The sequence below is a fragment of the Oryzias melastigma genome, linkage group LG1 (genome assembly GCF_002922805.2).
Source record: "Oryzias melastigma strain HK-1 linkage group LG1, ASM292280v2, whole genome shotgun sequence".
NCBI classification, from domain to species: Eukaryota; Metazoa; Chordata; class Actinopteri; order Beloniformes; family Adrianichthyidae; genus Oryzias; species Oryzias melastigma.
In genome coordinates this window covers 12,267,502-12,279,991 of record NC_050512.1, presented here as the reverse complement: position 1 = coordinate 12,279,991, position 12,490 = coordinate 12,267,502, and the positions used below count along the sequence as shown (strand labels likewise).

The following is a 12,490-nucleotide window of genomic DNA, read 5'->3' as shown; positions in this document are numbered from 1 at the left end:
TAATTAATTAAAGACCACTGGGAACACTTTCCAATAGATGATCAGAGTTGGTCTTTAAAGCTATTAATACATGCCAACACTTTTAAGAGCTTGAACACACATCCGCTCAAAAAGATCCAAACTACATAATAAGACATGCCAAGTGTGCAGATATTCTTAATAGAACAAATATTGTTCTCCATCTACACAGCCTAATCTAAATCCAAATTCTAAATTTCAATATTATGCGTTCGTATCTAACTGAACCAATTTCAATACTCAATTTAAACTCACATTTTACCCCCTTCATCTAACCAGGTGAATAAAAACCCCATTGCTCTTAATGTTAATCTGTTTTAGGTCCCTATTGGTCTCACCCATCTCGATGATTGTACAAGAAAAGGTCCTGATAAGGGCACAAATACAATTGTGGACCCACATCCCCACTTCAGGAGAAAATAATTGCTTTGTCAGATTAGGACATATCTCTTTGAAGAAGTCATTAAAACCAGAATTAGTGATGTTAAGTAGTACTTGCTAATGAACAGCCCTGTTTGACATAAGGTTAGTGATACTATTAAGATTATTAAGGCTCAGTTGCTCTTCAGATTAAGGACACTGCTAGGCTTTCAATTCCATTTGCCCTCATATGATGAGCGTTTGTTCTCTAAGAATTGTTTGTGGAAAACTTGTTTGTACATAAAAAAACCCTTCATAAGCAGTTTCGTAAATATGAAAATACATATATGTATATAAATGTCCCTCTTTTTGTACTGTACCAGCTCTGTACTCTTAAACTACTGCCATACAAAACATATGTTCAGTCTAAATGGGTTCACTGGAATCTTGGGGCAAGGTTGTGATGTTTTGGAAAAAGTTGATGAGGATTTAATAATGACTTAATGCACACTGCACAGTACATTTGAATTGTTGTTAGGAGTATTCCTTTATAGCACTTTTCTACCTTCCTTGAAGGCCATAAACATGTTAGTCAGAGTCCCATTCTCTCACACACACACTGACAGTGATGGCGGCTCCGCTGCCGCAGACTGACGTCAACCTATAACCACTAGGAGCAATGTGGGGTTCAGTGTCTTTCCCAAGGACACTTTGACACCTGAATATGCAAGGTGGGAACTGAACCTGCCAATCTTCTAATCAGAGGTCAACTGTTCTATCTCTGCACCACAGCTGCTCTTTAAAATGCACTTAGCATCATAAACAATTATTCACTAGACTGATTATCATTTGATTCACTTAAATGCATTTACAGTGCAAAGGGATCTAGAAATAGAATAGGCAGAATGATTGGGTCGCCCTGCGCACCACAAATAAATGAGCAGTTTGATAGGACAAAGTGTTGATAATTCCACCTTTAGGTCTACTCGCCAAAGAAGCATGGCTCTTTAACAATGCACCAATTTAAACTCTAGTAAAACCAAATTCAGCTTTACATTAACCAAAGCCAACATTAAACATGATCAAAAAGAGTTGGGAAGAGCAGACCATGGTACAAAACAACATCTGGTGCTGTTGGGGAGGGAACACTAAAAGTGGAGAAGAGAGCTGAGCTGAAGACATAAACAGAACCACTGGCAGCTGAGCTCCCCTCTAAAAAAAAAAAAAGGTAAGAGAAACTTAGGATCCATCCTCCATCAGCTCTGGTCCAATCTGAAGTCTCCACCACTCAGCAAACAACCCTTGAAAGCAGGACTCACAGAAAGACCCATGCAGATCCACAAAACACAGCGAGGTTGCACTCTGTCACAAAAATACTTCGCAGAACAAAAGGAAAAACAAACCACATATAGCTGCAACAAGGTGTTCCAACATCTTGTACTTGTGGGTTTGTGTCAAATAAACTGAAGGTGGAGAGTTGGTTAGTATTCATGTTTACCATTACTAACACCTTTTCAAGTGATGGTAAAGGACCCCTAACTGTATACCAAATAGGTTGTTCAAAACCACCAGACATGGACAAATGAACGCATACATATATCATTAAAAATACAGCTGATGGACAGATACTTAAGTCACAGGGAGACCTGGATGGAACATTTTGCTCCAGATGAGTGGCATATTGGAGCTTTTATCAGAACAATAAAAAATAAACTTTTTACACTCTTTTCAAGTATGTCAGTGGGATTTTTTTCTCATAAAGCTGATGCTGCAAGTTTATATTCCTTCAGATTTTCTGAAGCTCTGGCTTTTCTTGCCACGTTTAAAAAAAGAAAAAAAAAAGTTGAGGCTTAAAATACAACGCAGCACTTAGTTTATTAGCTTGTGATCACAATTAAGGCCAAATTATCACCTGCCTCTCACACGGAGATGACTAAAGGAGATCCTGCTTTTTAATGAGGGGAGGCAGTGTGAGGGGAGCAACCGTAGAGGGATTTCACCAGCATCACAGGATCAGTGTGAATGCACAGACGGAGGCTGAGTACAGAAACAAAGATGCCTTTTTATCATGATTTCTGTGTAATAAGGCCCACTGTTTCAGCCTGGGTAACTTGGTGGAGATGATTACTTTCAAATCGAGTCTTGTCTTTCGGCTTCTCATTGTCTGCCAGTAAGTGTGCCACTCCGGCTGCCAGTGACTTGCAACCAAACTGCCTATTTCCTGCCTTTCATTATTGCCATGAAGATGGAACAAAGTCAGAGTAGAAATGTGTCAAATTAATTTCCACAGTTGTGCTGCCTATTTAGAAATTTCTAGGCTTAAAATACAATACAGTCGACTGTGCAGTTCCTTTACCTTGCCCCTCTCCGCTGTTCAAATTCATCTTTCTGGGTATTGTATTGATGACCATGGAAAAAAGAAATGAATTGCTCTGACACACAGATAGCAGCTGTAGCACAGTGCCAGGGCTTTAGTTTAAATGAACTTTTACAATTGTATGGCTCAGATGAACATTGAAAAAAATAAATAAATCAGGAGGCAGTTTTCTTCTATTTGAAGCTTTATTGCACATAAGCAAGTTCCTTCCCTTATTTTTTTTCAACTTTTTTGTTGTTTTGCTTCTGTTTTACTAAAAAATCTTTGACAGTCATGAAAACACGGTGAAGTTCTGACAACATTTTTGTCAGCTTTGGAGTTGTCATTTTTGTCGATTCTGAAGGGTCTCTGCAGGGAATATTATTTGTTTTGTTTATTTCTTTTGATCTACCCTACTGAATACATTTGTCATGCTGCAGTGCCTCTGTCCTTTTCCTCTTGAACAAAATGCAGGGCTGGTTTAATAAATGTGTTTTGCATGTGGTTGTGACAGCACCAGCAAGGCAGGGGATTTTCATCACAAAGAATTTCTAAGTACCCATTGAAATGTTAAAGTGTAATACATCTATTTTTTTTATGAACATAACAAAACCCTCTTGGTTACTATAACAACGGAAGAATTGGAGAAGGAAAAATGAAGACTAAAAGCAAACAAAAGCTTTGGAAACTGATGGACATGCAGCAGGGTGTTTCAAGACTTTCATGGAACCATTTGCACAGTTATTATTGAAATCATTTAACCGCACTTTCGAGACAACCCAAATCGCTCCCATTATGATAAAATATTTCTCTTTTGCCTAAAGATTGGTAGAACAGATTGAAATCCTTTCATTATAGACTTGTTAGTGTTTTTGAATCAAGATTGGAAAGCTTTCACCTCGATTCTAAGTTATAGATTTAAAGAAAAATCTTTTAGCACGATCTATTCAGTGTTATTAGGCCCTGATGTTGAAAGGCCTCTGACTCCTTGGATTATCTATTATGTATAATTTTATTTGAGCTGCAATCTTTTAATTTTTCTATAGAACTTACAGTGCAAAAAAAAGCCTGTAATTGAACAGAAACCTTCAAGTTGAAAAAGACACTGAACATGCGTTCAAAAGACTCAACTTTCATTAATTTCCATAAAAAAAAAGAACTTGAATGGATCAATGGACTGAAACAAACTGAGGGAAAAACATGAAATCACATTGTTAATGGAATAAAAACAAAACAAATGTATTTGCAGATGACAGTCTGATGCTTTTGGATCGTTAATTCACCCACTTCCTGGAATTCATAAAACAATAGTAATACCATCAGGTTATAACCTTAACCTATGCAAATCCCCTGAGTAAAGGTTTGATTTCACCGCCTGTCAATTTACCGCTAGATATCTGGTTAGAAGTTTTTTTTTAAAGTGTGCAAAATGATCTAAAGATTTATCTGATACTGCAAGAGGCCTGGGAATAACTGCAAGAGTATTATGTTAAGCTGGTGGAAAGAACATCTTCTGTCAGATGCAAAAAAAAATAATAAAAAACTGAACAGCTCACATAAAAACCTGGACCTCCACAGTAAATGTAAGCTATAGTATATGTGTTCATATGAAGTGAGGCAGCTTTATTTGTATGGCATCTTTCATCCGCTCAGGATCATTGAAAGTGTTCTACACACCCAAAAAGCTTTAAAAAATATATAATTTAATAATATATATATATATAGATTAAATGGTTAGTGTGGCATTTTAAACAAAGCAACAACAAAAAATGAAGTTGTGTGAGTGTAAATATAGATAAAGTTGAGGAGCATCAGAGTTTATAGGAATCTACCCTCATCTGTGTAGCGCATTATAGTTAAAAGTAGCTTCACCCTCTTGAATTCTGACTTTAGGTTTTAATAGAGGAATGCTTCCTGCAAATCCTGAGTTTAACTGGGTTTGTGAATGACAATTAAATCAGATAAATATGTGGATTTTCTTCCAAGAATTGAATTATTAACCAGAAGTATTGTTTAAATTCCCTCTCCGATTATCTTCTCATCTATTGTAAAAGCATTCTCACTGGTCTTTTAATTTTGCCGTTTAGCCTAAATCAAAAAAAAACTTTTCGTTAACTGGTAGTAGTTCATTACAAATTTGCTTCTGAGTTCTGGGTGGGACCATTGGCGCAGAGTAAGCCGGCCCCTACTTCCCATCATCCTTTTGATTAAAATCTCACCTGCTAGCTTCAATCCCTAACAACCCCAATTTAGCATTACTGGTGCAACAAAAAATGGCAAGAAATATTGGGCTATTCGGCTGTACAGTTTTGGGCCAGATGTCGGCTCAGACGAGGAAAATGAAAATGTTACAGGATCTATTTTTTGCAAGTAGATGCACCTGAATGGAGCGCATCAAGGAGCATGCCGACTGTACCATCTACGTCTCCGCTACAAGCTTTTTCCAAATGATTTTTTTTGTGCCTGCTTCTGATTCACAACAATTTGAATAAAGAAAAACTCGCAACAGCTATTTAAACTTAATTTTTGTTACAACAATCTTCCTGCTTAATCTATCAGTAGTACTTTGTATAACATGTATTGATACAAGCATGATTTACTATCTAATTTGATGCTAAAGAAGAGAAATGAAAAAATAAAACGACCTGATTACATCTATAAAGTATATTAAAGATAGTTTAACCTCAGTAAGTTAGATGTCAAGTTTTAGATTTGGAAATTATTAACACCTTTCTCCAACAGAATACCATGCTAAAGGGAAAGGGCAGATTTTCTGTAGCTTCTTTAAAATAAAACATCACACTAAAAATAAACATAACTATAAACAAAGGCAGTTATAACAAAGTCAGATAGGGCATGTTGAATCTTTTCATGGTGTCTAAATTAGACATATAGTAGAGAGTTATTGTTGTGGCTGTTTAATAGGGGCAAAACAGTTCAGGAACAATCATATGGAGACAGAAAAAAGGAAATAATTCTTTATCTCTGAATAAATGGTATAAAATTCTGTTTTTGCTCATTCCTCATTGCTTCTAAAATAATAGATAACATATAGTATCAGACGGTTTACCTTCATTAAGAGACCAGACACTGTTAAATATTGCAGATATGAGCACATTTGTTTTATATTCCGTTAGATGCAAACACTTAATAATCCTCAAATAAACCAGATTAGACTGTTGCCTTAAAGACTAGAGAAATGTTAGTGTTTATATCGAGAATGTAAAGAACTAAGCTTGTTTTCACATCAGAGCTGTTTGGTCCAGAAATTCAATATACAAACCAAATCCTAAATGATTCATGCATCTTTTCATTCTGATTTTCATAACTGATTATTCAGGCAGAGAAATCCCTTCTTGATCTCAAGCTGCTTTTGTTGTTTGGTAAATATGCTTTTGTTAGTGCTGTGTTTTTGATATCTTTGCACACAGATGTCTCTATATTTCAAATTTAAATATGTTTAATTTTCCTTACGGCATTTTTTTTGTTGTTGTTTGGTTTGTCTTTTTTATAATTAGTCATTACATTTACAAGTTTCTCTTTATCAGTGACTGCAAAACGTGTATACACCTGCATGAGGATGTAAGCTTTTGGCTGTCTATAGACTTATGAAAGGTATTTTTTCCATGTTTCCATTATTTTTGCTGTTTAAAGTAAATCATTATCTTCTTTCTGCAGAACTTCCTGGTGCCCCTTCTAACTTGGTCATCTCCAACATCAGCCCTCGTAAAGCATCTCTTAAATTCAGACCTGGTCCTGATGGGAAGACCACCATATCGAGATGGATAGTAGAAGCCCAGGTATGTGTTTGTGTTCCACTCACATTTTTGCTGACGATGTTGCTGATAATTTAGCAGGACGGGAACTTTTTAAGGACATGCCCCTCCCTCTTGGGCAGGTTGTAAAGGAGGACGGTAAAGAGGACCCATGGAGAGTCGTTTACGAGGAGAACCATCCGGACGCAGACACATTAGAAATCCCCAACCTGACTCCATTCACTCAGTACAGGTGAGCAGCAGCAGCAGACGAGCCCTTTCAATCATTACCCCAAATGTACAGTATTTACACACATCAGCGTCCACACATCTCACTCTTCACCGGTTTCTGCAGGATTGCAAAGCTCAGGTGAAGTTCGATAAATCACACAGGCAGAAGAGAGACAGTTCCATCTGGGACTTTTCTGTTTGTCAGCACCTTCACAGGTGCAGCATGCAGATTCTTATTACCCTCCTGCACCTAGCTAAAGGGAAAGAGAGAGATGAAGGTGCAGGAGTAGTAAGTTAATGAGAAAGTGAGGAGAGCAAAAGAAAAAGAGCCAAGTCATAAGAGACAAGGAGAAGAGGAGACAGATAAGGAGAGAGGAGGGTTTGTAATCCCTCCTCAAGGGCTGTGAGGAGCTTACATTTAGTAAAAGTCATCTATTGACACTTGTAACAGCAGCAGCTTTTTCTTTTCCGTTTGTCTCTTTCCTTCTCCATCCATCTGCCTGTCTCTCCTCTGATTATCCATTTTTATCAGCCTGCTGGTCTGACTGTGTCTCCTGCTATCTTTGCCTTCATCTCTAATGGGATTGCAGTGTGTATGCACACATCGTGCACTCATAGGGATTATGTTGTTGCAGGCAACACCACCGGGATGTTGCATGAAGTGATGTGCTTGCTGTATTTCTTATCCCCTGCTTTAAGTCCCTCTTTACACCCCGCTCTCTATCTCCCAACACAGGGACTACAACTCACAGAAGCAGTTTCACACACTCAAATATTTTTATCTGTTGCAGCCAAACTGTTGCTTTCAGAGGTAATGAGGCTAACAAACGCTCCTTCATGACTGCACTTGTGTCCCCATCTCTGCATATTTGTTTCTTGACAGAATATTTGCGGCTTTCAGATAAGAGTCAAAGCATAAATAAACATGGAAAAGTATAATGAGTTGTGAAGTGACCTAAATCTTTTACATCCTTTCACTACTGTAGCTCTGTGGGCTAACCAAGTTAATGGTGTGCAGTGTACAGAGTTCCTTATAAAAGGAGGCCTCATCACTTCTACCATTATTTTGCTACGTTTTACAAAGTCTTTTTTATAAGTTATATTCACATCATATTTATTTCTTTTAGTATTTTGAATAAAAGAGAATCCAATATCACTTTGTTGTTGAAAAACACATTATTTAGTATAAGGTTTGCAGTGTGGTTAAAGTTAAATTCCAGCTTTGCTGATTATCTTACATCAAATCATGAAGCTCAAACCAAAATAAATCTGTTCCGGTGGCTGCATCTGCAAATCTGCTTCAGAAGTTTGAGGTCCTCAGGAGTTTAGATGGTCTAACTGGATGTGGCAGTAAGAGGGAAGCTGATGACAAACTGAGGAGACAGATATAATGAACAGTAAGGACGACCGAAAAAGACAAAGCTAAACTGCAAAGTCAAGGTACATCAGTGTAACGTTGGGCCTTCATGTGTTTGAGGTAAAGTGGACTTCAAGGGAGATGACTGATGACTGTTGAAAATAAGTAAAAAAGATGCCAGAAGGGAATGTTCCTCAGAAAGACTCTGGGAGAACGTCCTTTGGACAGATGAGGTAAAACTGATGCTTATTGGCAACATCAGTTCTAAGATCACACAAAAGTGGAGCAAACCAAACACACTTTTCTTACTGTGAAACATGGAAGGTACTGTCATTGTTTGGGGTGCAACCGGCACAAGGTTAAACGTGTGCAGGTACAAAGAAATCTTAATATTATGAAGGCGGTCTGGAGAGAAATGAGTTGTCAGCTGTCAGTGAGCTTGATGTCAAGGTTCTTGTCAAGATTCTTCTGAACGGACAATAAATCAAAATACAAAAAGCTAAAAACACCAAGAACGGCTAAGAGAAAAACAGGGGAATATTCTGAAATGTTTCTTCTTGGATTTCTGGTATAAATCCAGTTGAGCATTTATGAAAGGAGATGAAAAATAACATCTGGAGAAGATGCCTTTCTGACCTGAAGTATTCTGAGAAGTTTGCTCAAAAGAAGTAGAGCAAAATACCTGTTGACAGGTGAGTGATTGATACCTCAAGAGGTTGCCCAACAATTTCAACAGTTTTGGGTATCATAATATTGTTTGGATTTAATCTAAAGCAGTGTTTGTTTTTTATTAGTGTATTTTTATCAAATGTTTATCTTTTTACAATAATGTTGTTCATAGTAAGTATTTTACATTGTTCATTCATTGTCAGGGTGGTGCCAACAGTTATGTCTATGTGTGTGTAAGTTTTGAGATAATTTTTTTTATGTTTTCACATTTTAGTACACTGTGGAAGCTTTAAATGCTAATTATGTAGTTTTATGATCTCGATTGTAAAGAAAATTTAGGATTAATAAAGCTTGCTGGGAGCCATTCATCTTTTTGCAGTAACACTGCTCTCCTCATCAAAGTTAAATGTAATGTTTTATGTTATCATCAGGTTCAGGATGCAGCAGGTGAACATTGTTGGTTCTAGTCCCATGAGCGCCCCCTCTAGGCTGATTCAAACACTACAGGCTGCCCCTGACACACACCCGTCCAACCTCCGCCTTGTGTCAGCAACACAGACCAGCCTACGTTTCAGCTGGAAGGTACGACATTGCACACACAGACCGACACACACATGCGCACTGGAAGCACACCTGGCTCTGAGAAAGAATAAACCTTTTTTTCTGCCTCTTTACTCAAATGTAAGTGGTGTTAATTTGGCTGGGGTTTCTTTTGGTTCTTTGAAAACCCTTTCTGTGTGTTCCCTCATAATTATACATCAATGAGAACACAGCTTTCACATCTGTGTGCTCACTTAAAGACAGCAGGGCTGAACAGGTTGAGTGGCTGTCAGCCTATAATTAGTGTCTCTCTGGTTATCAGTGCTAACACTAATCTATCACATTTCCTATTCACTGCTTTGGACCCCTACCAGAACAAACTGCAATGTAATTTTCTCTTCACTGTCGTCTTTTTTTCTCTCTTTTTTGTTTTTCTTTCTTCCTGTCGTCCCCTCTCCTTCCCTCCATCTCTCTTTGGTCCCCGTTCCACTGTTCCATTAAAACATAAATTGCGAGCAGAATATTTTCCATTTAAGAGTTGGAATGAGAAAAAGAGCCTGTCAAATGAGACACAGACACTGAAGAACTACGGGCTACAAGAGCAGCATGCTAATGGGACTTTACCTGTATGTTGGCGCCCAGCCTGAGCTTTGCTGGTTTTTCTGCAATAATGGAACCATCACAATGGTTTTAGCTCAGGCTATTATTCTAAGCTGCACATTAAGGGTAATAAAGCTAATGTGACATACTGTATTATGGCTCCTAAATGCTAAACTGTGCTAAGTCACTCAGGTATTTAAAATGACTCAGTATCCCTCTTCTCTATTGTTTGTGTAGCAGAGAGCAGGCTCTGTGTAGCATGTCTTGTATGCAGTTATGTCCTCTCAAACTGAGACTGTAGTGAACACGACTTTAGGACATTTCCTTCCAGAGTTGATTAATGTGGTTAGTCAAAGGCAGTGCTAAGAAAATCACAGAAAGAACACTGAGACAATAATAAAGATAACAAAAATAGATATTTGTTTTTTTAAGGGTTTTGGAAGTATAATGCTATGGGGTAGAAAAAAGAAAGTTACTTTTGCAAATGTTTTAATATAATTTATGCTGCGTTTATTCTTTTGGTCCAAAAACTATTTTAGTTAAAGACCCACGCTGATGAAAGTTATGTTTTTTTGGTGTTTTTAACATGTTCTTGTAGCATTTCTTGCTAGATGGGGGAACCATGTCAAGAAAATTAAGCTTAAAGTTGCATTTCCGAGTATTTCTTTATTCAATTCATTGTGAATCAGGAGCAGATGCAAAAAAATGCAGTTGGAAAAAGCTTGTAGGTGTGATGAAGAAGCCATAATGGTTGGGCCACAAGCACCCTGCTTGCTTAATTCTGATACATCCACTTGTAGACAAATAGATCCGTGTACGTCTTTGTTTCCTTATCTGAGCTGGCATCATGCTCAAAACTGTAAGGTTGGAATGTTTCAATATTGTTCACCGGTAATAATACATTGGGAGTGTGAGGGGCTGTAAGCTAGCTGGAGAGAGTACATACCAAAAGATGAAAGGCAGTTGGGCTGGGCTTAGTTTGCACTAATGGCCTCCCCCACAACTTAGAGGTGAATTTCTAATGAACTACTGCTATTCTGCAGAAACTATGTCTTTGACAATCACAGAGTTTTTTTTTTCTTTTTTTTCTTTTTTTTTTTTGCTAAAACTGCATAATCATAAATAAAAGACCATTGGGAATGCTTTTACGATAGATGAAAAGAGGATCAGAGTTGGACTTTCAGTTGCATATTTCTAAAATTGTTAGCTTAACAGAAAGCTGTATAATTCCTGAAACAGTGAGCTGTAAAACATTTATCTTTGTTTTGTTCATTTTAATTTTATTTTCACAATATTTCCTCTTAGAAGTCTTCGTAGTTGTTCATAGTCACAGGTCAGGAGTACAATGCTGAACTTTAAATTTGACTCTGTGAAGTAAAGATGGACCAACAATAACACGTAAGTGAAATCTGTTTCCTCTTTCTCCCTGTTATCTTTAGCCTCTTCCAGCATCTGAATACAACAGCAGCCCAGAAACGGTGGGGTACAGGCTGCGTGTGCGGAGGACAGATGGTCAGGGGAAGGACAGAACACAGGATGTGCAGGGTGGAGTAAACAGCACTGATGCCACTGTGGAGGCCCTGAGTCCCTGGACCCAGTACCACATTCAAATACAAAGCTTCAACTCAATAGGAGCGGGACCGTGGAGCAGCACTGTTGAAGCACGCACAGCCGAATCTGGTACGAGTACAAACTTTTTTAGGCAATCTTGTCTGTTTGAAGATGTCCAGCAGTGATAACTCTGAAACGTGGTGCCAACCGGGCGTTAGAAGGCAGATGGATGAGAAATAAATAGCTCCAATTGCTTTCTGCGTCTTTTCTCATCCTGGCACCTTTCACTGCCCTCTACCCTCCTCTGCAATTTCAGAGAGGGAAGGATTGATGGGGAGCGGGAGGGGGAAATGACTGACGTGAAATCGAAGATTTTGTTCATGAGGCGTGGCAGCACTGAGCGGCGTGTGTGGTTTCTTTGTGCTCCTCAGCTCCGTCTGGATCACCTGTGAATGTAACTGCTGAGGCAGTGAGTTCCTCCAAGATCATGCTCACCTGGTCTGCTCTTCCTCAGACACAAAGGAACGGAGTCATCCTTGGGTATAAGGTGAAAAAGCACTCAAACTTGCATCAATTCCAAACTTGACCTTCTCAGCCCATTATCACTCTCTCCAACACTGTCATGTACACACAGATGCCCACAAAAGTGCACCCAAAAAATCCGATAGACAGTGAACATGATGTAACATCCTGTAACTATTCCAGTACGGTCTGCTTGCAAAAAACACACCCAACTAGCGGGATTGTTCTTCAGGGCTTCTGCGTTGCTTTGTGCACGCATGTAAATGAGACTGTTCTGATTTCTTTAAACAGCACTTTTATTTTAGGTGAGACTATAACACTCATCTTCATTTGTGTAAAAGTGGACAATAATCCAAGAAGCCTGTTGGTTTTGGATGGTGCTCCATTATTCAGAAACCTGAGACTGCCATCTTTGCAAGAAAATGTAATAGTTTGTGCATTGTGTGTGAGTGTATGCTTTAGAGATTCAGCATTAGCATTTAAGTCCAGACTTCCCACCCACTTAAGCAACACATCCTGCAGTCTGCCTAC

At 38.4% G+C, this 12,490-nt stretch overlaps 1 protein-coding gene across 1 annotated transcript in view; it reads left to right on the top strand.

Moving 5' to 3' along the window:
* Window positions 1-12,490, top strand: part of sdk1a (sidekick cell adhesion molecule 1a) — a 274,209-nt gene that overhangs the window by 215,263 nt on the left and 46,456 nt on the right. Inside the window, exons 23-27 of the mRNA XM_024259668.1 lie at window positions 6,413-6,534; window positions 6,633-6,742; window positions 9,178-9,328; window positions 11,326-11,566; window positions 11,869-11,984. Coding sequence (XP_024115436.1) covers window positions 6,413-6,534; window positions 6,633-6,742; window positions 9,178-9,328; window positions 11,326-11,566; window positions 11,869-11,984 — 740 coding nt within the window. The remainder of the gene's footprint in view (window positions 1-6,412; window positions 6,535-6,632; window positions 6,743-9,177; window positions 9,329-11,325; window positions 11,567-11,868; window positions 11,985-12,490) is intronic.